We start from the raw sequence: 24,230 nt of genomic DNA on the forward strand, positions 1-24,230 counted from the left end.
AAGCGGTGGGATAAGACACTTCGCATTGAAGATCCCCTCCAGGAAAGCTCTCGTGCAACGTCTGAGGGTACCGCTGACAAGTAGGGAGGGCTGCGGCTGTCAATCATCCCTCCGCAGCGCTGCCTGTGGAAGCTTGTCCCCGCAGACCCATCTAGACACAGATATTAATTCGACATGTGTCTGGGGCGTTCACTTTAATTGGGCCCCTCGGGGATCCTCGTATTCCCACGTATCTGGGAGTTTCCCTGATTGGCAGCTGGTAAAGTCTTCAAGGAAACTGATCAGTAATTTGGCTGCAGATCTCAGCGATTGTTCCACGGGGCGACCTGTAATTTGTACCTAAGTGGAGAAATATTTTGCATCTTGTAAGTCTGGGAAGAAAAGCGAGAAGAGGCTTAGTGCTGCGCTCCAAACAGGCATAATCCTCATCAGCCCCCATGGGCTCTGCCAGAAAGGCGGGCAGTCGGAAATTCTGCAAAAGTGTAAACCCCCCAGTGCAAGGTTCACTTACTTTCTGTCTATTCCTAGAGTATAAGCTCAGAGGTAATTCCAGATGTAGCAGAGCGGAGTTCGTCATCGGGGCGTGCTTTGTTTGATCATCACCATACATCTTGTATATTTGGGGGGGGGTCAACCACTAGATCCTGCACCGATCCTGTAAAAGGGGTCCCGTCTGGATGGAGAAGTAGTTTGCATGTTGGTTATGCATGAACACTACTGCTCTCTTTACATGGGGGGCACGGGACCCCCATTCCCTGTTCTGGTGGTGCTCACATCGCTGATCCTGAGAATGGTCTCTTTTTTGGGGGGGAACGGAGAAGTAATGCGAATGCGGGACCACCGCTACATTCACCGTCTATAGAAGCGGAGGTCACACTGCACGTGGGAATAAGAGGAGGGTCACACTCCCGTAGAAGTGAACGGTCACACAGCAGATCCTTTAGACCCATAGAAGTGAATGGATAATGGTCACACAAGCAGGCTATAGAAGTAGTGGTCACACTGCATATGGGAATAAGAGGAGGGTCACACTCCCGTAGAAGTGAACGGTCACACAGCAGATCCTTTAGACCCATAGAAGTGAATGGATAATGGTCACATAAGCAGGCTATAGAAGTAGTGGTCACACTGCATATGGGAATAAGAGGAGGGTCACACTCCCGTAGAAGTGAACGGTCACACAGCAGATCCTTTAGACCCATAGAAGTGAATGGATAATGGTCACATAAGCAGGCTATAGAAGTAGTGGTCACACTGCATATGGGAATAAGAGGAGGGTCACACTCCCGTAGAAGTGAACGGTCACACAGCAGATCCTTTAGACCCATAGAAGTGAATGGATAATGGTCACATAAGCTGGCTATAGAAGCGGAGGTCACACTGCATGTGGGAATAAGTGGAGGTCACCCTTCCATAGAAGTGAACGGTCACACAGCAGATCCGTTAGACCCATAGAAGTGAATGGATAATGGTCACATAAGCAGGCTATCGCTTCATTCACCCGGAGGACAAGGGACCCCCATTTTTGGGATTGGGCATTTCTTAGGTCCCCAACAAAAAAGCAAACTGACCGACAACAGGATAAGTGAGCCCCTCATTCACCATGTGTCCGCTGATTGGAGGGGATCCTTGGTGTCGGACACCGATCTATGGATTCGTGATCAGTATCTTAGACCTGGACACCCCCTCTAATATGAGAGCCGCCATCGGGTTTAGCTCTAGATTCTCCCTGTTGATGTGTTTTTGGACAGCGACCCCCCTTTTAACCCTCTCCTGCCCGCATGCCCCTTCTCCTGCGCTCCACCGGCCTCTCCAGTGAGTGAGGATATTCGCTCCATGCACCGTGCACATGTGATCCTGTCCGGCTGCCAGAACTCAGAATATTTTCCATTACCACCACCATTAATGATTTGCAGCAGAGCAAGTAATGAGGATAATGGGACCCCCGCTGCGCTGACAATACAGAGGGGAGCAGACGGGGACCCGCAAATCCTTACATTATGTTCGGTCCGTGATGCGGCTTTTCGGTTGGGCGCCTCTTGGAAAGTGATGGAAATGTGATGCTGCTCAGACGTCTGCGCCTGTGACAATTTAAAGGGGACGTTCACTTTATGGACCACGTGATCTAACAATCACCGGAGAAAGCTACACGAATAGAGGAGTCACTTTGTAAATCTTTTGCTTTGCTGATCCTGTATCGATCCTCGATGAGATGATGTTTTCTTCTTTGCTCACATCTAAAGCAAAATTCAGAATTCTATTGGTTTCCTGCTACCAGAGAGCAGAGCTTTGTGGGAGAATAAAGGACGATTAATGGAGAACAAGTGACGTGTAAAAAAAAATGGAAAAGTTAAACGCTTTTTCACAATTTAATTGTTAAAAAACCTTCTGGAACTGTCACAAATGTTCTGTAGGGTCCACCACTAGAGGGAGCACTTCCACCACTAGAGGGAGCACTACTATGATAAAGCCTGTCTTCAGTGAGGTCCTGAGCTCCCCCTAGTGGTGACTGCAGGCGGATGGAATGGTATCATGTAACGTTAGGTCTATGCAGAAGGACAGAGCTCAGACACGAATGAGGATATTTGAAGGGTCGAGTATGTAATTGTTTTCATCCGATTAGATAAAAATAAGACATGGGAACAATTGAAGTGTTTTCCTCAAGATTTTTACCTCCTGGGATCTCCGGGGACGGATGGAGTTGTGTGTGGAGCAGGTAACAATCCCCCTTTGTGAGTGCAGCTATGAAGTTGACGGTGTGTCATTCCCCGGCGTCAGGACTAATATCTGCCGTACACACAAGTGCGGACCTGATGCCTGGAATTACTAGAAACGTGACTGGCGGATGGTGAGATCCTGCAAATGTCCATTCCTGATACATTGTGACTGACAACCACATGTCGTCAATTAAAGGGGTTTCCTGTAAAGATTAACCCTTTAAGGAGTAACACATTTCATTGCCGTTTTCCACGCGCGCCACCATTTTTTTTCTTCGGTCACTGTGGCCTTGTCTTTTACTTCGCGAGTTGTATTTTGTAATGCTGCTATTTCTGAGGATTCTGCTGTCTAACCACTGATAGGGTTTGGGCCATTTTACCATTTTTAAGGCCAGAGGCTTTACTTAGCTCAGTGTTTAGCTGTAGTGCTATAACGTGATGTCACCGCTGCAGCCGATCAACAAAGACTGTAGCAATGGCGGATGCAGAGTGAAGCTTGATTTGTTTTTTTTGTATATAGATCACAGAGCTTAGATAGTTGACAACCTCTTTAAATGCCATTTTTGCTATTGACAGCAGCATTTAAGCGGTTAACTGCTAGCCCTGCTCCTGGCAGGGGCTGGGCTAGGAGCCGCAGGGGAACTGACAGCCCCCCGGCACCCAACCCACTGGGAACTGGGACACAACCATGATGTGCATCTTTATCAAAGGTCTGCAAGGAGATAAAGGGGTAGAGCAATCAAAGCAAGTGATGGTATATACTGTAACTCCGCTCTCTATGGGATGGGGGGGATCTGGCCGCTAGAGCCCCCAACAGATTCTGATAAATGATAGATATGTGATGTATTAGGTTCCCTTCCACTGACAGCAAGCAGGGGTCTTAAAAGTGGAGGCGATGAAGTAAGAATGTATTAAAAAGTTTCTGAACTTTTCATTACTCAGTTATTATAATGGAGGCATGTAGATAGCTAATGCATTCACTTATTGATTGCTGGGGGGGGGTCCGACATCTGGGACTCCCATCAATCCTAAGCATAATGGGGCTCTTCATCTGCAAGAAGAGTTCCTGGCCATTTGTAGCCATGTGTCTGCATCCGTGAAATAATGCTGCGGACCCTGCATTCTTCTGATCGGTGGGAGCCCAGTGGTCGAACCCTCAGTGATGGCAGATACTATACTGTGCCAGAGTTTGTCACAATGTATCAGTTCAGAGAACAGGGCTTGTCGTGCTGCATTTTCTCCTTATGGCAACAAGGTAGTAATAAGCTGATAAGTTTGGTTTAATGTTGTTACGCTGATTTTTGTTTTTATGTACGGTTTTCTTTTCTTTTTTTTTGCAAGGTTCATTTAACTCTTCCTGAACATTTTGGCAACGAAATGCAGAAACTGAGTGAATTGCGCAAACTGGCAAAGGAAGCACAAAAGTCGGATATATTACTGTACGGTCTACTGGTGAACTTCTCCAAGGTAAGCACAGAGGTATACTCTACCTGTACTCCACCCATACTCCCCTGTACTCCACCCATACTCCCCTGTACTCCGCCTGTGCTCCACCTGTACTCCACCCATACTCTGCCTGTACTCCACCCGTGCTCTGCCCGTGCTCTGCCCGTGCTCCGCCTGTGCTCCGGCTGTACTCCACCCGTACTCCGCCTGTACTCCTCCTGTACTCCTCCTGTACTCCGCCCGTACTCCCCCGGTACCCCGCTTGTACTCCACCCGTACTCCCCCTGTACTCGCCCTGTGCTCCACCTGTTCTCACCCCGTACTCCACCCATACTCCCCCGGTACCCCGCCTGTACTCCACCCGTGCTCCACCCGTACTCCACCTGTACTCCGCCTGTACTCCGCCTGTGTTCTGCTTTCTTGGTCCACAATCTATGACTTTTCATCTGCTGCAAAACTACAACCCCCAGCATCAGTCTCACAGCCACAGATGTTTTGAGGATATGTGTGATGATCAAGAAATGATTCATTACAACACATAGCATTGTCAGTCTGCTCTCCTCACATTCTGTCAGTTTTATAGACTTGTTACAGCATACCATTTCTCTCATCATGTATCTCTGTATACAGGGAGCTCCCCCTAGTGGTGGCTGCAGACAGGATCTTATCATGTAGAATATAAAGTGACTAGCACACCCCAGGGTGTTGTGATGCAAAAAAGTGGGGATTTATTACATACAGTAAATCACAAACGTTTCGGTCGATACTGGACCTTCATCAGTGTGCTAGGTATAATTGTATACTTGTATGGCCCCAAAAACAATAGAATACTCGGATTTGCATCAATCAGACATGCTGGAAAAAAAAAGCAACAAGCCGGGAAGAAACAGAACCAGGCTGGTCAACTGACGGTGAGTCAGAATAATGGGTGGCGCTGAGGCTTAAAAGAGCTGTCAGTACGCCGGGACACTAGGGATAAATGCGGTATGATTAAAAATGATTAGCGGTGGATACCGCATTTATCCCTAGTGTCCCGGCGTACTGACAGCTCTTTTAAGCCTCAGCGCCACCCATTATTCTGACTCACCGTCAGTTGACCAGCCTGGTTCTGTTTCTTCCCGGCTTGTTGCTTTTTTTTTTCCAGCATGTCTGATTGATGCAAATCCGAGTATTCTATTGTTTTTGGGGCCATACAAGTATACAATTATACCTAGCACACTGATGAAGGTCCAGTATCGACCGAAACGTTTGTGATTTACTGTATGTAATAAATCCCCACTTTTTTGCATCACAACACCCTGGAGTGTGCTAGTCACTTTATATTGTATACGTTCAGGTTTGGGCACCTATGACTGTGCACCTCCCCTATTTAGGCTGTGCTTAGCATCTTCTATATCACAGGATCTTATCATGTATCTCGGTACACAGGGAGCTCCCCCTAGTGGTGGATGCAGACAGGATCTTATCATGTATCTCTGTATACAGAGAGCTCCCCCTAGTGGTGGATGCAGACAGGATCTTATCATGTATCTCTGTATACAGGGAGCTTCCCCTAGTGGTGGCTGCAGACAGGATCTTATCATGTATCTCTGTATACAGGGAGCTCCCCCTAGTGGTGGCTGCAGACAGGATCTTATCATGTATCTCTGTACACAGGGAACTCCCCCTAGTGGTGGCTGCAGACAGGATCTTATCATGTATCTCTGTATACAGGGAGCTCCCCCTAGTGGTGGCTGCAGACAGGATCTTAACATGTATCTCTGTATACAGGGAGCTCCCCCTAGTGGTGGCTGCAGACAGGATCTTATCATGTATCTCTGTATACAGAGAGCTCCTCCTAGTGGTGGCTGCAGACATTATCTTAACATGTATCTCTGTATACAGGGAGCTCCTCCTAGTGGTGGCTGCAGACAGGATCCTATCATGTATCTCTGTATACAGGGAGCTCCTCCTAGTGGTGGCTTCAGACAGGATCTTATCATGTATCTCTGTATACAGGGAGATTCTCCTAGTGGTGGCTGCAGACAGGATCTTAACATGTATCTCTGTATACAGGGAGCTCCTCCTAGTGGTGGCTGCAGACAGGATCTTATCATGTATCTCTGTATACAGGGAGCTCCCCCTAGTGGTGGCTGCAGACAGGATCTTATCATGTATCTCTGTATACAGGGAGCTCCCCCTAGTGGTGGCTGCAGACAGGATATTATCATGTATCAAAGAATTGAGACGGGCTTCCAGGATTGCTGAGCGGAGATGGAAGCGATCCCACTCTGCCGACCACTTCACTGCATGCAAGCAGTCCCTCGCCAGCTTCAAGTCTGCGCTCACTGCCGCAAAACAAACTTACTTTTCATCCCTCATATCCTCCCTGTCCCACAACCCTAAACAGCTTTTCAACACTTTCAATTCTCTACTCCGTCCCCCCGCACCTCCTCCCTCCCCCCTCATTTCTGCTGATGACTTCGCCTCTTTCTTTAAACAGAAGATCGATACGATCAGAGAAAGCTTTGGCCCACAGCGCCCACTGCCCCTCTTAGCTGCTCAACCCTGCTCCTCCAAAACCAGCTTCTCCACCATGACAGAAGATCAGCTCTCCACCCTCCTGTCAAGATCACACCTCACCACCTGCACGCTTGACCCGCTCCCATCCCACCTCATCCCTAACCTTTCCACGGTCTTCATCCCAACCCTAACGCACCTCTTCAACCTCTCACTCACAACAGGTGTCTTTCCCTCATCCTTCAAGCATGCCAAGATCACACCCATCCTCAAAAAGCCCTCCCTCGACCCATCCTCTGTGTCTAGCTATCGCCCAATATCTCTTCTCCCTTATGCCTCCAAATTGCTGGAGCAACACGTCCATCTTGAACTGTCCTCCCACTTCTCCTCCTGCTCCCTCTTTGATCGGTTACAATCAGGCTTCCGTTCCCATCACTCAACTGAAACTGCCCTAACTAAAGTCACCAATGACCTACTAACTGCCAGGAGCAAGCGACACTACTCTGTCCTCCTTCTCCTGGACTTGTCTTCTGCCTTTGACACTGTAGACCACTCCCTTTTGCTACAAATCCTCTCATCTCTTGGCATCACAGACTTGGCCCTTTCCTGGATCTCGTCATATCTAACAGACCGAACATTCAGTGTCTCCCTCCCCCACACCACCTCCTCACTTTGCCCCTTGTCAGTCGGTGTTCCTCAAGGCTCTGTTCTAGGACCCCTACTCTTCTCCATCTACACTTTCGGCCTGGGACAGCTCATAGAATCCCACGGTATGCAGTACCATCTCTACGCTGACGACACGCAGATCTACCTCTCCGGACCTGACCTCTCCTCCTTGCTTACCAAAATCCCGCACTGTCTGTCTGCCATTTCAGCCTTCTTTTCTGCTCGCTTTCTACAACTGAACATGGACAAAACAGAATTCATCATCTTTCCCCCATCTCACTCTACCCCTCCACCAGACCTATCCATCAATGTCAATGGCTGCTCACTATCCCCAGTCCCACACGCCCGGTGCCTCGGGGTGATCCTCGACTCTGCCCTCTCTTTCAAGCCACATATCCAAGCCCTTGCCTCCTCCTGTCGTCTCAAACTCAAAAATATTTCCCGGATCCGTGCTTTCCTTGACCGCAACACTGCAAAAACGCTAGTGCATGCCCTTATCATCTCCCGCCTCGACTACTGCAACCTCCTACTCTCTGGACTCCCCTCTAGCACTCTGGCACCACTCCAATCCATCCTACACTCTGCTGCCCGACTAATCCACCTGTCCCCCCGCTATTCCCCAGCCTCTCCCCTGTGTCAAGCCCTTCACTGGCTTCCTATCGCCCAGAGACTCCAGTTCAAAACCCTCACACTGACATACAAAGCCATCCACAACCTGTCTCCTCCATACATCTGTGACATGGTCTCCCGGTACCTACCTACACGCGACCTCCGATCCTCCCAAGACCTCCTTCTCTACTCCCCTCTCATCTCTTCTTCCCATAACCGCATCCAAGACTTCTCCCGTGCTTCCCCCATACTCTGGAACTCTCTACCCCAACACATCAGACTTGCGCCTACCATAGAAACCTTCAAAAAGAACCTGAAGACTCATCTCTTCCGACAAGCCTACAGCCTGCAGTGATCCTCAACCTACTAAACAGCCGCACAGCCAGCTCTTCCCTCTCCTAGTGTATCCTCACCCACCCCCTGCAGACTGTGAGCCCTCGCGGGCAGGGTCCTCCCTCCTTATGTACTCGTGTGCCTTGTTATCTGCTCATGTTTAATGTATTTGTCTATATTTGCCCCGTATTCACATGTAAAGCGCCATGGAATAAATGGCGCTATAAAAATGTATAATAATAATAATAATAATAATGTATCTCTGTATACAGGGAGCTCCCCCTAGTGGTGGCTGCAGACAGGATCTTATCATGTATCTCTGTATACAGGGAGATTCTCCTAGTGGTGGCTGCAGACAGGATATTATCATGTATCTCTGTATACAGGGAGCTCCCCCTAGTGGTGATTGCAGACAGGATCTTATCATGTATCTATGTATACAGGGAGCTCCCCCTAGTGGTGACTGCAGACAGGATCTTATCATGTATATCTGTATACAGGGAGCTCCCCCTAGTGGTGGCTGCAGACAGGATCTTATCATGTATATCTGTATACAGGGAGCTCCCTTTAGTTATGGCTGCAGACAGAATCTTATCATGTATCTCTGTATACAGGGAGCTCCCCCTAGTGGTGACTGCAGATAGGATCTTATCATGTTCCTTTGTATACAGGGAGCTCCCCCTAGTGGTGACTGCAGACAGGATCTTATCATGTATCTCTGTATACAGGGAGCTCCCCCTAGTGGTGGCTGCAGACAGGATCTTATCATGTATCTCTGTATACAGGGAGATCCCCTAGTGGTGACTGCAGACAGAATCTTATCATGTATCTCTGTATACAGGGAGCTCCCCCTAGTGGTGGCTGCAGACAGGATCTTATCATGTATCTCTGTATACAGGGAGATTCTCCTAGTGGGGGCTGCAGACAGGATATTATCATGTATCTCTGTATACAGGGAGCTCCCCCTAGTGGTGACTGCAGACAGGATCTTATCATGTATATCTGTATACAGGGAGCTCCCCCTAGTGGTGACTGCAGACAGGATCTTATCATGTATATCTGTATACAGGGAGCTCCCCCTAGTGGTGACTGCAGACAGGATCTTATCATGTATATCTGTATACAGGGAGCTCCCCCTAGTGGTGGCTGCAGACAGGATCTTATCATGTATCTCTGTATACAGGGAGCTCCCCCTAGTGGTGGCTGCAGACAGGATCTTATCATGTATATCTGTATACAGGGAGCTCCCCCTAGTGGTGGCTGCAGACAGGATCTTATCATGTATCTATGTATACAGGGAGCTCCCCCTAGTGGTGACTGCAGATAGGATCTTATCATGTTCCTTTGTATACAGGGAGCTCCCCCTAGTGGTGGCTGCAGACAGGATCTTCTCATGTATCTCTGTATACAGGGAGATCCCCTAGTGGTGACTGCAGACAGAATCTTATCATGTATCTCTGTATACAGGGAGCTCCCCCTAGTGGTGACTGCAGACAGGATCTTATCATGTATCTCTGTATACAGGGAGCTCCCCCTAGTGGTGGCTGCAGACAGGATCTTATCATGTATCTCTGTATACAGGGAGCTCCCCCTAGTGGTGACTGCAGACAGGATCTTATCATGTATCTCTGTATACAGGGAGCTCCCCCTAGTGGTGGCTGCAGACAGGATCTTATCATGTATCTCTGTATACAGGGAGCTCCCCCTAGTGGTGACTGCAGACAGGATCTTATCATGTATCTCTGTATACAGGGAGCTCCCCCTAGTGGTGGCTGCAGACAGGATCTTATCATGTATCTCTGTATACAGGGAGCTCCCCCTAGTGGTGGCTGCAGACAGAATATTATCATGTATCTCTGTATACAGGCAGCTCCCCCTAGTGGTGGCTGCAGGTGGATTTCTATTCTTTATTTCAATACATCTGGATTTCTGGATCAGATTAATCGCTCTCTGACCACTATAAATACATATTAAGAAATGAATCCGCCTGGATCATTTGGTGTAAATGTGATGTCAGGCTTTTATCGTCTTGGACACTATACGAGTAGTAGTAAGCTCCTGCTACCACGTCTTCTTTTTTCTAATCTATGTGGTACTCGATGATTTCTGTGGTTGGGATGCGGTGACTGTACCTATAAATACTCCTCCTGTGCACGTTATATAACATTTCCTCTTGTAGCCGCTGCTCTGTAGCCTGCGGCTCATAAACAGCAATGACGGACTGCAATAAAGTGCTTGTTTATCATCGTCAATCAGCAGCTTTCACAGAGAAAACCAAACTACTAACCACATCAATGACCACCGGGATGACATCAGTTTGGCTTCTATCCGATTTATCACTAAGGTGGCAGATAATCCGGTATCAGATCCTCCTTCTGCTCCACATTGTATAATGGGTTGAGGGGCATGCAGGTACTTAACCCAGAAATCCCTAATAGGTCTCCTGTTGAGAACCCTCAGTTTTTGGCCAGAGTGAGGAGCTGATATAAAGTGCGTCTCTACCTCGTAGAGGACCCATCCTGCCCTTCATTACTCACTGTCCTTCATTACTCATACGTCCCAGTAATATAAATGGACACTGTGCCTCATTTCTCCAGTGGTGGCACTGCAGGGAAATCAAACACTTACTGATGTAGATGGAAGCTTATCGCTTGGGATCATTTTCTAATTTTAGTGTTGTAAAGAGATTCTTATTACAAGTAGGAAGTGTCCAAAATGGAGAACTTTTTTAAACTCCCATCTTCAGGCTCCGTGAAGCATGGCGTGTACTCAGTGATCCTTACAGTGAAGTATGGTGGGGGCTCAGTGATCTCTACAGTGAAGCATGGTGGGGGCTTAGTGATGGCTACAGTGACGCATGGCGGGAACTTAGTGATTTCTCCAGTGAAATATGGCAGGGGCTCAGTGATTCCTCCAGAAAAGCACGGGTGAGGCTAGGTGGTGCCTCTATTGAAACATGGGGGGAGCTTGGTGATGCTTACAGTGAAACTTGCCTGGGGCTCAGTGATCCCTACAGTGAAGCATGATGGTTGCTCTACAACTACTACAGTGAAGCATGGAGGGGGCTCGATAATGCATGCAGTGAAACATGGTGGGGCTCAGTGATGCCTGCAGGAAAACATGGCGGGGGCTCTTTGATGTCTACTGTGAAGCATGGATGGGGTTTGGTGCTCCCTGCAGTGAAGCATGGAGGGGGCTTGGTGTTGCCGATAGTAAACGCATGATGGAGGCTCGGTGTTCCCTACAGTGAATCTTGGGGGGTGCTTGGTGTTGCCTACATTGAAGCTTGTCCGAGTTCAGGGATGTCTAAAGAGAAGCATGGCGAGGGCTCAGTGATGCCTACACTGAAGATTGGTAGATTTTGGTACTGCTTGCAGGGAAACATAGTGGGGGCTTTTTTGTCTACAGTGAAAGATGACTGGGGTTCAGTGATGTCTACGGTGTTGTTGATGTCTACAGTGAAGGGTAAATGTGGTTCTATGATGCCTACAGTGAAGCATGGTGGGGTCTCTGTGATGCCTATAGAAAAGCATAGCGGGGGCTCAGTGATCCCTATAGTAAAGCATGGCGTGGACTCGGTGATGCCTACAGTGAAACACGTGGTGTATAGTTGTTCCCTACTGTGAAGCATGGCTGGGGCTCGGTGATGCCTATAGTGAAGCATTGTGGCATCTCGGTGATATCTATAGTAAAGCGTGGCAGGTGTTCAGTGATCCCTATAGTAAATCATGGTGGGGGCTCCATGATGCCTACAGTAAAGCATGGCGGTGACTCGGTGATGTCTACAGTGAAACGCGGGATGTCTAGTTGTTCCCTACTGTGAAGCATGGCTGGGGCTTGGTGATGCCTATAGTGAAGTGTGGTGGGGTCTTGGTGATAAGTATAGTAAAGCGTGGCAAGTGTTCAGTGATCCCTATAGTAAATCATGGTGGGGGCCCAATGATGCCTATAGTAAAGCATAGTGGGGGCTTGATAATGCCTACAGTGAAACACGTTGTGTACCCTACAATGAAGCATAATTTTGGCCTAGTGATTCCTTCAGTGAAGCATGATGGTGGCTCAGTGAATCTTAGTGAATCATGGAGGCATTCGGTAATGTCTACAATTAAGCATGGTGGTGGCATGGTGATGCCTACAGTCAATTATGACGGGGGCTCGATAATGCTCTGCATCTGCTTTTCTTCTTCTCACCCGGGAAGCCTGCAGTGTGTGGAAGAAGAGATGGTTTAAATCAGGAAAGTATCAGGAAATCCTGGAAGAAAACGTTATGTCTTCATTGTTCTTGTTTCATTGGTTTATTGTAAACAGCAGAAACTTGTACACTTTGCTAATGAGCCGTCTGTAGAATAGAGAGGGGCTGATTAACTTTGATTGCAGTTGTGTTTAAGTTTATTATGTGTGATTCCATCTGCTGAGCTGAGTTCTTGTAAAAGTGACTGTGATGAAAGCTGCAGTGTTGGGAACGCCGTGTGCGGAGCGTGTGCATCTTATAACAGGCGATGGTGGCGGAGCGATCTGAGAATAGGATAAGGATACGTGCATGCCTGCCGCAGTGACCTTCCGTCACGTCTCCCGTCTGCATTATCGGGGACCCAGAGGTGTGCGCCCCGCTCAGACCTTGACCTTCCGCCTCCCGTCTGCATTATCGGGGACCCAGAGGTGTGCGCCCCGCTCAGACCTTGACCTTCCGTCTCCCATCTGCATTATCGGGGACCCAGAGGTGTGCGCCCCGCTCAGACCTTGACCTTCCGTCTCCCATCTGCATTATCGGGGACCCAGAGGTGTGCGCTCCGCTCAGACCTCGCAGCGTTGTGCTCCTGTCTGTGCAATGGTTGCATGCAACGGGATAATCCCCTCTAATTACTGTTTACCGTAATTATTTTCTCCTACTGCTCAGTAAGTGGAAAGGACCCAAAACGAGACTGAACCCCCCCCCATTATTAGAGTATTCCTGGCTGCAGTCGCTGTATGGCGCAACAAAGTCTAAATCCACAGAGAAGACTTTCCCGCTGCGTCGTGTGTGGCGCTGGCACAAGATGACGCCGTTCACTTCACTGTTGCCTTTGGCAGAACTTCAGATTGTTTGATTTCACAAGTCGTTACTTTCCTTCCAGTCTTTATTCAGCTCCAGAACAATGCAAGGTGACACGGCGCAGATTAGACAGGGAACAGCGGCAGCACACAATGGGGGAGCTGAACCGCTGCAGCCTATCAATTCCCCGCGAGCCGAGTGCCAGCGTCCTCGGGGGAGAACGCACAGTGGGGGCAATCCGTCTCCAAAGCAGTTCTCCATTATAAAGCTCAATCAACTCAGAAAGAACTTTCCACAACTTTATAATAAACTTTTTGTTTTTCAGCTTCTTTAATAACTCTGCTGTCAGTCATTAAGGAAACTTGTGTTTCCATTAGGAGGCAGCGAATCTGTACGTAGCTCGTCCTGCTCAGCTATATACCATCTAGACCGCGCTCTGTGAGCTAAACGCATACGGAGCAGCCACACATAGGACTTCAGTTTGTTACAATGTATCAGTCTGGAGTCCAGGATGTTCCAATTACAGAGGATTGTCTACACTGGATACAATGACGTCCACTTCACAGCTGAGAGCAGGAAAAGCTACTAGGAGAAAGGATGGTGTACCCTACTAGTAACAGGACTGACAGCAAAGAAATAGACTGAAAATGCACAAAAGAACCTAAAGAAAGTGATATTTTTCTATATAGGGGACAGTATTATAGTAGTTATATTCTTGTACATAGGAGCAGTATTATAGTAGTTATATTCTTGTACATAGGGGCAGTATTATAGTAGTTATATTCCTGTACATAGGCGCAGTATTATAGTAGTTATATTCTTGTACATAGGAGCAGTATTATAGTAGTTATATTCTTGTACATAGAAGCAGTATTATAGTAGTTATATTCTTGTACATAGGGGCAGTATTATAGTAGTTATATTCTTGTACATAGGGGCAGTATTATAGTAGTTATATTCTTGTACATAGAAGCAGTATTATAGTAGTTATATTCTTGTACATAGGGGCAGTATTATAGTAGTTATATTCCTGTACATAGGAGCAGTATTATAGTAGTTATATTCTTGTACATAGAAGCAGTATTATAGTAGTTATATTCTTGTACATAGAAGCAGTATTATAGTAGTTATATTCTTGTACATAGGAGCAGTATTATAGTAGTTATATTCTTGTACATAGAAGCAGTATTATAGTAGTTATATTCTTGTACATAGCAGCAGTATTATAGTAGCTATATTCCTGTACATAGGAGCAGTATTATAGTAGTTATATTCCTGTACATAGGAGCAGTATAATAGTAGTTATATTCTTGTACATAGGGGCAGTATTATAGTAGTTATATTCTTGTACATAGGGACAGTATTATAGTAGTTATATTCTTGTACATAGGGGCAGTATTATAGTAGTTATATTCTTGTACATAGGGGCAGTATTATAGTAGTTATATTCTTGTACATAGGAGCAGTGTTATAGTAGTTATATTATTGAATATAGGGGCAGTATTATAGTAGTTATATTCTTGTACATAGGGGCAGTATTATAGTAGTTATATTCTTGTATATAGGAGCAGTATTATAGTAGTTATATTCTTGTACATAGGGGGGCAGTATTATAGTAGTTATATTCTTGTACATAGGAGCAGTATTATAATAATAGTCTTGTCCATAGGGGCAGTATTATAGTAGTTATATTCTTGTACATAGGAGCAGTATTATAATAATAGTCTTGTACATAGGAGCAGTATTATAGTAGTTATATTCCTGTACATAGGAGCAGTATTATAATAATAGTCTTGTCCATAGGGGCAGTATTATAGTAGTTATATTCTTGTACATAGGTGTTGTGAATTCTGTGGCTGAGTTCACTTCTGTGGTCACAAGTGGTATTGCAGTCTCTGGGCTTCCTCCCTCAGGTGTTTTGGTGAGCTCGTTGGCTGCCTTGCTATTTAGCTCCACCTGAGTCTGTCTTCCTTGCTCCTTGTCAATGTTCCAGTGTTGGATCTGAGCTACTGCATCTTTCCTTGGGCCTGCTGCTCTGCTAGATAAGTGCTTCTAGTTTGTTTTCTGTTTTTTCTGTCCAGCTTGTTATTATCTTTTGCTGGAAGCTCTGAGAAGCAAAGGGGTGCACCGCCGTGCTGTTAGTTCGGCACGGTGGGTCTTTTTTGCCCCTTTGCGTGGTTTTCGTTTTAGGGTTTTTTGTAGACTGCATAGTTCTCTTTGCTATCCTCGCTCTGTCTAGAATATCGGGCCTCACTTTGCTGAATCTATTTCATTCCTACGTTTGTCTTTTCATCTTGCTAACAGTCATTATATGTGGGGGCTGCCTATTCCTTTGGGGTATTTCTCTGAGGTAAGTCAGGCTTGTATTTCTATCTTCAGGCTAGTCAGCTCCTCAGGCAGTGCCGAGTTGCATAGGTAGTTGTTAGGCGCAATCCACTGCTGCTTATAGTTGTGTGAGGATAGATCAGGTACTGCAGTCTACAGAGATTCCACGTCTCAGAGCTCGTCCTATTGTTTTTGGTTATTGCCAGATCTCTGTATGTGCGCTGATTACTGCACGCTGTGTTGCCTGATTGCCAGCCATAACAGTACAAGGAGCCAATTCAATGATTTCCAATAGAGGGAAAAAAGAAATCCTGACATCATTTTTTTTTCTTAGCTCTGTCTTCAGTCTTTTTTTTCCCCTAGACATTAGAGTGCTTCAGGACACAGCTGTGGACATGGATATTCAGGCTCTGTGCTCCTCAATGGATAATCTCGTTGTAAATGTACAAAAGATTCAAGATACTATTGATCAGAAATCGATGCTAGAACCAAAAATTCCGATTCCTGATTTGTTTTTTGGTGACAGAACTAAGTTCCTGAGCTTCAGAAATAATTGTAAGCTATTTTTGGCCTTGAAACCTCATTCTTCTGGTAATCCTATTCAACAGGTTTTGATTATTATTTCTTTTTTGCGCGGCGACCCACAGGACTGGGCGTTTTCTCTTGCACCAGGAGATTCTGCATTGAGTAATGTTGATGCATTTTTCCAGGCGCTGGGATTGCTTTACGATGAGCCTAATTCAGTGGATCAAGCTGAGAAAAATCTGCTGGCTTTATGCCAGGGTCAGGATGATGTAGAAGTATATTGTCAGAAATTTAGGAAGTGGTCAGTACTCACTCTGTGGAATGAATCTGCACTAGCGGCTTTGTTCAGAAAGGGTCTCTCTGAAGCTCTTAAGGATGTAATGGTGGGATTTCCTATGCCTGCTGGTTTGAATGAGTCTATGTCCTTGGCCATTCAGATCGGTCGTCGCTTGCGCGAGCGTAAATCTGTGCACCATCTGGCGGTATTGTCTGAGAGTAAGCCTGAGCCTATGCAGTGCGACAGGACTATGACTAAAGTAGAACGGCAAGAACACAGACGTCTGAACAGACTGTGTTTCTATTGTGGTGATTCTACTCATGCTATTTCTAATTGTCCTAAACGCACTAGGCGGTTCGATAGCTCTGCCGTTATTGGTACTGTACAGTCCAAATTCCTTTTGTCCATTACCTTAATGTGCTCTTTGTCATCATATTCTGTCATGGCGTTTGTGGATTCAGGCGCTGCCCTGAATCTGATGGATTTGGATTATGCTAAACGTTGTGGATTTTTCTTGGAGCCTTTGCGGTGTCCTATTCCGTTGAGAGGAATTGATGCTACACCTTTGGCCAAGAATAAGCCTCAGTACTGGGCCCAGCTGACCATGTGCATGGCTCCTGCACATCAGGAAGTTATTCGCTTTTTGGTACTGCATAATTTGCATGATGTGGTCGTGTTGGGGTTGCCATGGCTACAAACCCATAATCCAGTATTGGATTGGAACTCTATGTCGGTAACCAGCTGGGGTTGTCAGGGAGTACATGGTGATGTTCCATTTTTGTCTATTTCGTCATCCATTCCTTCTGACATCCCAGAGTTCTTGTCGGACTTTCAGGATGTATTTGAAGAGTCCAAGTCTGATGCCCTACCTCCGCATAGGAATTGTGATTGTGCTATCGATTTGATTCCTGGTAGTAAATTCCCTAAGGGTCGTTTATTTAATTTGTCCGTACCTGAACACACCGCTATGCGCAGTTATGTGAAGGAGTCCCTGGAGAAGGGACATATTCGCCCATCGTCGTCACCATTGGGAGCAGGGTTCTTTTTTGTAGCCAAGAAGGATGGTTCGCTAAGACCGTGTATTGATTACCGCCTTCTTAATAAGATCACTGTTAAGTTTCAGTATCCCTTGCCATTGATTTCTGACTTGTTTGCTCGGATTAAGGGGGCTAGTTGGTTTACTAAGATTGATCTTCGTGGTGCGTATAATCTGGTGAGAATCAGGCAGGGAGATGAATGGAAAACGGCATTTAATACGCCCGAGGGTCATTTTGAGTATCTGGTGATGCCGTTCGGACTTGCCAATGCTCCATCTGTTTTTCAGTCTTTTATGCATGACATCTTCCGTGAGTATCTGGATAAATTCTTGATTGTTTACTTGGATGACATTTTGATCTTCTCAGATGATTGGGAGTCTCATGTGAAGCAAGTCAGAATGGTTTTCCAGGTACTGCGTGCTAATTCCTTGTTCGTGAAGGGATCAAAGTGTCTCTTCGGTGTGCAGAAAGTTTCATTTTTGGGGTTCATCTTTTCCCCTTCTACTATCGAGATGGATCCGGTTAAGGTTCAGGCCATCCAGGATTGGACTCAGCCGACATCTCTAAAAAGTCTGCAGAAATTCCTGGGCTTTGCTAATTTTTATCGTCGCTTCATCTGTAATTTTTCTAGCATTGCCAGACCATTGACCGATTTGACCAAGAAGGGTGCTGATTTGGTTAATTGGTCTTCTGCTGCCGTGGAAGCTTTTCAGGAGTTGAAGCGTCGTTTTTGCTGTGCCCCTGTGTTGTGTCAACCTGATGTTTCTCTTCCGTTCCAGGTCGAGGTTGATGCTTCTGAGATTGGTGCAGGGGCGGTTTTGTCACAGAGAGGTTCTGGTTGCTCAGTGTTCAAACCATGTGCTTTCTTTTCCAGGAAATTTTCTGCTGCTGAGCGTAATTATGATGTGGGCAACCGAGAGTTGCTGGCCATGAAGTGGGCATTCGAGGAGTGGCGTCATTGGCTTGAGGGTGCTAAGCATCGCGTGGTGGTTTTGACTGATCATAAGAACCTTACTTATCTTGAGTCTGCCAAGCGCTTGAATCCTAGACAGGCCCGTTGGTCGTTATTTTTTGCTCGTTTTGATTTTGTGATTTCATACCTTCCGGGCTCTAAAAATGTGAAGGCGGATGCTCTGTCTAGGAGTTTTGTGCCCGACTCTCCGGGGTTATCTGAGCCGGCGAGTATCCTCAAGGAAGGAGTCATTGTGTCTGCCATCTCCCCTGATTTGCGGAGAGTGTTGCAGAAATTTCAGGCTAATAAACCTGATCGTTGTCCGGCCGAGAAACTGTTCGTCCCTGATAGGTGGACTAGTAAAGTTATCTCTGAACTTCATTGTTCGGTGCTGGCCGGTCATCCAGGAATCTTTGGTACCAGGGAGTTGGTTGCTAGATCCTTCTGGTGGCCATCTCTGTCGCGGGATGTGCGTGCTTTTGTGCAGTCCTGTGGAATTTGTGCTAGGGCTAAGCCCTGCTGTTCACGTGCCAGTGGGTTGCTTTTGCCCTTGCCGGTCCCGAAGAGGCCTTGGACACATATTTCGATGGATTTCATTTCTGACCTTCCCGTTTCTCAAAAGATGTCTGTCATTTGGGTGGTCTGTGATCGCTTTTCTAAAATGGTCCATCTGGTGCCCTTGGTTAAATTGCCTTCCTCCTCTGATTTGGTGCCTTTGTTCTTCCAGCATGTGGTTCGTTTACATGGCATTCCTGAGAATATTGTTTCTGACAGAGGTTCCCAGTTTGTCTCGAGGTTCTGGCGAGCCTTTTGTGGTAGGATGGGCATTGACCTATCTTTTTCCTCGGCCTTCCATCCTCAGACTAATGGCCAGACCGAACGAACCAATCAGACCTTGGAAACATATCTGAGATGTTTTGTTTCCGCTGACCAGGATGATTGGGTGTCATTTTTGCCGTTGGCTGAGTTCGCCCTTAATAATCGGGCCAGCTCGGCTACCTTGGTCTCTCCATTTTTCTGCAATTCTGGGTTCCATCCTCGTTTCTCTTCAGGACAGGTTGAGTCTTCGGACTGTCCTGGTGTGGATTATGTGGTGGACAGGTTGCAGCAGATCTGGACTCAGGTAGTGGACAATTTGACCTTGTCCCAGGAGAAGGCTCAGCTTTTCGCTAATCGCAGACGCCGTGTGGGACCCCGACTTCGTGTTGGGGATCTGGTTTGGTTATCTTCTCGTCATATACCTATGAAGGTTTCCTCTCCTAAATTTAAACCTCGTTTTATTGGTCCGTATAGGATTTCTGAGATTCTCAATCCGGTGTCTTTTCGTCTGACCCTCCCAGACTCCTTTTCCATACATAATGTATTCCATAGGTCGTTGTTGAGGAGATACGTGGCACCTATGGTTCCATCTGTGGAGCCTCCTGCCCCTGTTTTGGTGGAGGGGGAATTGGAGTATATTGTGGAGAAGATTTTGGATTCTCGTGTCTCTAGACGGAAACTCCAGTATCTGGTCAAATGGAAGGGTTATGCTCAGGAAGATAATTCCTGGGTTTTTGCCTCTGATGTCCATGCCCCAGATCTTGTTCGTGCCTTTCATGTGGCTCATCCTGGTCGGCCTGGGGGTTCTGGTGAGGGTTCGGTGACCCCTCCTCAAGGGGGGGGTACTGTTGTGAATTCTGTGGCTGAGTTCACTTCTGTGGTCACAAGTGGTATTGCAGTCTCTGGGCTTCCTCCCTCAGGTGTTTTGGTGAGCTCGTTGGCTGCCTTGCTATTTAGCTCCACCTGAGTCTGTCTTCCTTGCTCCTTGTCAATGTTCCAGTGTTGGATCTGAGCTACTGCATCTTTCCTTGGGCCTGCTGCTCTGCTAGATAAGTGCTTCTAGTTTGTTTTCTGTTTTTTCTGTCCAGCTTGTTATTATCTTTTGCTGGAAGCTCTGAGAAGCAAAGGGGTGCACCGCCGTGCTGTTAGTTCGGCACGGTGGGTCTTTTTTGCCCCTTTGCGTGGTTTTCGTTTTAGGGTTTTTTGTAGACTGCATAGTTCTCTTTGCTATCCTCGCTCTGTCTAGAATATCGGGCCTCACTTTGCTGAATCTATTTCATTCCTACGTTTGTCTTTTCATCTTGCTAACAGTCATTATATGTGGGGGCTGCCTATTCCTTTGGGGTATTTCTCTGAGGTAAGTCAGGCTTGTATTTCTATCTTCAGGCTAGTCAGCTCCTCAGGCAGTGCCGAGTTGCATAGGTAGTTGTTAGGCGCAATCCACTGCTGCTTCCAGTTGTGTGAGGACAGTTCAGGTACTGCAGTCTACAGAGATTCCACGTCTCAGAGCTCGTCCTATTGTTTTGGGTTTTTGCCAGATCTCTGTATGTGCGCTGATTACTGCACGCTGTGTTGCCTGATTGCCAGCCATAACACATAGGATCAGCATTATAGTAGTTATATTCCTGTACATATGAGCAGTATTATAGTAGTAATTCTTGTACATAGGGGCAGGATTATAGTAGTTATATTCTTGTACATAGGGGGCAGTATTATAGTAGTTATATTCTTGTACATATGAGCAGTATTATAGTAGTTATATTCTTGTACATAGGAGCAGTATTATAGTAGTTATATTCTTGTATATAGGGGCAGTATTATAGTAGTTATATTCTTGTACATAGGAGCAGTATTATAGTAGTTATATTCTTGTACATAGGAGCAGTATTATAGTAGTTATATTCTTGTACATAGGGAGCAGTATTATAGTAGTTATATTCTTGTATATAGGGGGCAGTATTATAGTAGTTATATCCTTGTACATAGGGGGCAGTATTATAGTAGTTATATTCTTGTACATAGGAGCAGTATTATAGTAATTATATTCTTGTACATAGGAGCAGTATTATAGTAGTTATATTCTTGTACATAGGAGCAGTATTATAGTAGTTATATTCTTGTACATAGGAGCAGTATTATAGTAGTTATATTCTTGTACATAGGAGCAGTATTATAGTAGTTATATTCTTGTTCATAGGGGCAGTATTATAGTAGTTATATTCTTGTACATAGGGGCAGTATTATAGTAGTTATGTTCTTGTATATAGGGGCAGTATTATAGTAGTTATATTCTTGTTCATAGGGGCAGTATTATAGTAGTTATATTCTTGTACATAGGGGCAGTATTATAGTAGTTATATTCTTGTTCATAGGGGCAGTATTATAGTAGTTATATTCTTGTACATAGGGGCAGTATTATAGTAGTTATGTTCTTGTATATAGGGGCAGTATTATAGTAGTTATATTCTTGTACATAGGGGCAGTATTATAGTAGTTATATTCTTGTACATAGGGGCAGTATTATAGTAGTTATATTCTTGTACATAGGAGCAGTATTATAGTAGTTATATTCTTGTACATAGGAGCAGTATTATAGTAGTTATATTCTTGTACATAGGAGCAGTATTATAGAAGTTATATTCTTGTACATAGGGGCAGTATTATAGTAGTTATATTCTTGTACATAGGAGCAGTATTATAGTAGTAGAAAAGCGCCCAAAAAACAAGTTATAAAGTGTAAACCTTTATTTAAGAACAACATAAAAACCACATATGGCTGAGGAGGAAGGTAATGAAAGTAACTGACCAGAGTGTGGAACTACAATCAAAAACAGGCAACAAGCAGGCAAAAATAAACAGATTGTATAATGCTGAGAGTTATAAGTGCATGTGCATTTAAGTGTTCCCATACAAAGTAAAACAAATGTGAAGTGTAAACAAATAATTAAAAAGTGGTGGAGTCAAAACAAAGTTGTAAACCAAAGAGCAAAAAAAGGAGATATGTAATAAATGCCTGATACAACCTGGAGCTTGCGGTGCCACTGCCCCAATGTGCGTTTCGGCGAAGTGCCTTCTTACAGGGCAGTATTATAGTAGTTTATATTCTTGAACATACCCATGTCAGATCAAACTCTGTGCTGGTGATAAATCTGTCCCGTTGCTGAATCCTCTTTGGGAGATGGTCCCACCACTTACTGGACTTTCGTGGGCACCTCGAAGCCTTCTTCATGGCAGTTGAGCCTCTCTCTTGGAATTTCTTGATTATCCAATAAATGGTTATTTTGTATCAAAAGGGCTTTACAGGCAAGGACATTGCTGCTTGTTAGAGTGTCTCTAATTTAATGATGACTGCACATGTTTTTTTTTTGGATGTAACGTAGTTAATAGAAGAAGACAATATTTTCACGCACCAATTCCCAGATAACGCGACCAGTAGTCTCATATTAATTCAAGCAAAATTACAGAGTAATATCAGCTGCTTTATCCTTTTTATCACTTTCTCAATGCAAGGACTGACAAGTTTTTTTTTGCTGTTTTTCTGATCATAATGGAAATTGCCGCTCTAATAAACCCAGTTTTTGTCGCTTAAAATGTTTGGCCAAAACTGGGAAAGTTCTCACGCAGCAGCACCGTAAGTGATAGCATCGGTGCTGATCAGCTGATGAACTGCAGTGAACTTTCACGGCGGCTCAGTGATACACTGCGGGAGCGATTACCTCCTGTCAGTGTATCGCCTGCGGCCGGGTAGAGCGGTCACATCTCCTGATGTGACTGTTCTACATGAGATCGCCGTGGAACACTCGGGATTACCTGGACTATGCGCGTAGCCTAATTCGGGATGTGAATCGGGACAAGTGCATGTTGGGTAATGTAGTACTGTATGCCCTATGTACCACTGAGTGCAGCTCTTGAGTATATAACACACAATGTGTCTGTGATCAGCACAATAATGTCTGTCCTTCTCTGTAGGATTCTTCTGTGTACATACTATACAGTGTTCACCGTTGGGACCACATTCACCTTTTCAGACTGTTAGGAAGGAGTTTATAGAGTTACAGATTATATCAGTGTTCTTTTGGAATTTCATGTATATAAACGAAATCTAAAATGGAAACCTGGATGCCGGCAAGGTAGCTGGAACCAACAGAAAGCAAACACATACCGTAATTAGTATCTGTTGATAAGTTGGCGTGCCCGGCGGCGGGAGCCTTGTCTATACTACTGACGATCACACGATCACTTCATATTCTATGGAATGTGTTTGTGTATTTGCTCATATAAATGGTGACAGATGACATTTTCACCGGGGCCATTTCTTTTTGTCAGGAGGAGGTTCAGTTTGAATTATTATTACCGTATTATTATTTTTTTATTTACTTTTGAATGTTTTCTCTGTAATTTCGGAGGATTGAGAGTGAACTCGATTGGTTGATTTGATCTTCCCATATCAGACACAGCATATCTATGGAAACACAAAAAAGCACAGTAAAACCAAAAACACACTGTTGCAAAAAAAATCACAGTGGACAGCAAGTGTAGTAAAAAGATGGAAAAAAACAGGGTATTTGGTTGATACGTTTTTTGCAAAAAATGTATATTAAGCCGCTCTACCAAACGTCAAGGTATACCCATATCAGAGCAGTCCTAACTAATGTATGCAATCCCTATCTGATGTATTTAAAAAAAAACGTATCAACCAAATACCCTGTTTTTTCCATCTTTTTACTAGCACTTGCTGTCCACTGTGATTTTTTTTTTTTTTGCTACAGTGTGTTTTTGGTTTTACTGTGCTTTTTTGTGTTTTCAAGTCTCTTGGTGGTGTGAACATGTCTCTACGGGCTTGTTCACTGTGCGCGCAGCTCATGTGTTCTGGTTTCACAGCATATCTATGGATAGAGCTATAAATGCCTAATATACGTGGGACCCCCAGCCATGTGGGGAATTGGGGTCCTCTAATCCCCAGAACTAATGTCAGTCTGCGTGGCCACGATCA

The 24,230-nt window shown here is 45.4% G+C and overlaps 1 protein-coding gene across 3 annotated transcripts in view; it reads left to right on the top strand.

The window, feature by feature from the left end:
• Positions 1–24,230, top strand: part of CRPPA (CDP-L-ribitol pyrophosphorylase A) — a 204,858-nt gene that overhangs the window by 122,487 nt on the left and 58,141 nt on the right. For all 3 annotated transcript variants that reach the window (XR_011313932.1, XM_069729305.1, XM_069729306.1), the window contains exon 9: positions 4,059–4,184. Coding sequence is in view for 2 of the 3 variants with exons in the window: in XM_069729305.1 (XP_069585406.1) it covers positions 4,059–4,184 (126 nt within the window). In the remaining variant the exon portion in view is untranslated. The remainder of the gene's footprint in view (positions 1–4,058; positions 4,185–24,230) is intronic.

This window comes from Ranitomeya imitator, chromosome 6 (genome assembly GCF_032444005.1).
Source record: "Ranitomeya imitator isolate aRanImi1 chromosome 6, aRanImi1.pri, whole genome shotgun sequence".
Lineage (NCBI taxonomy): Eukaryota > Metazoa > Chordata > Amphibia > Anura > Dendrobatidae > Ranitomeya > Ranitomeya imitator.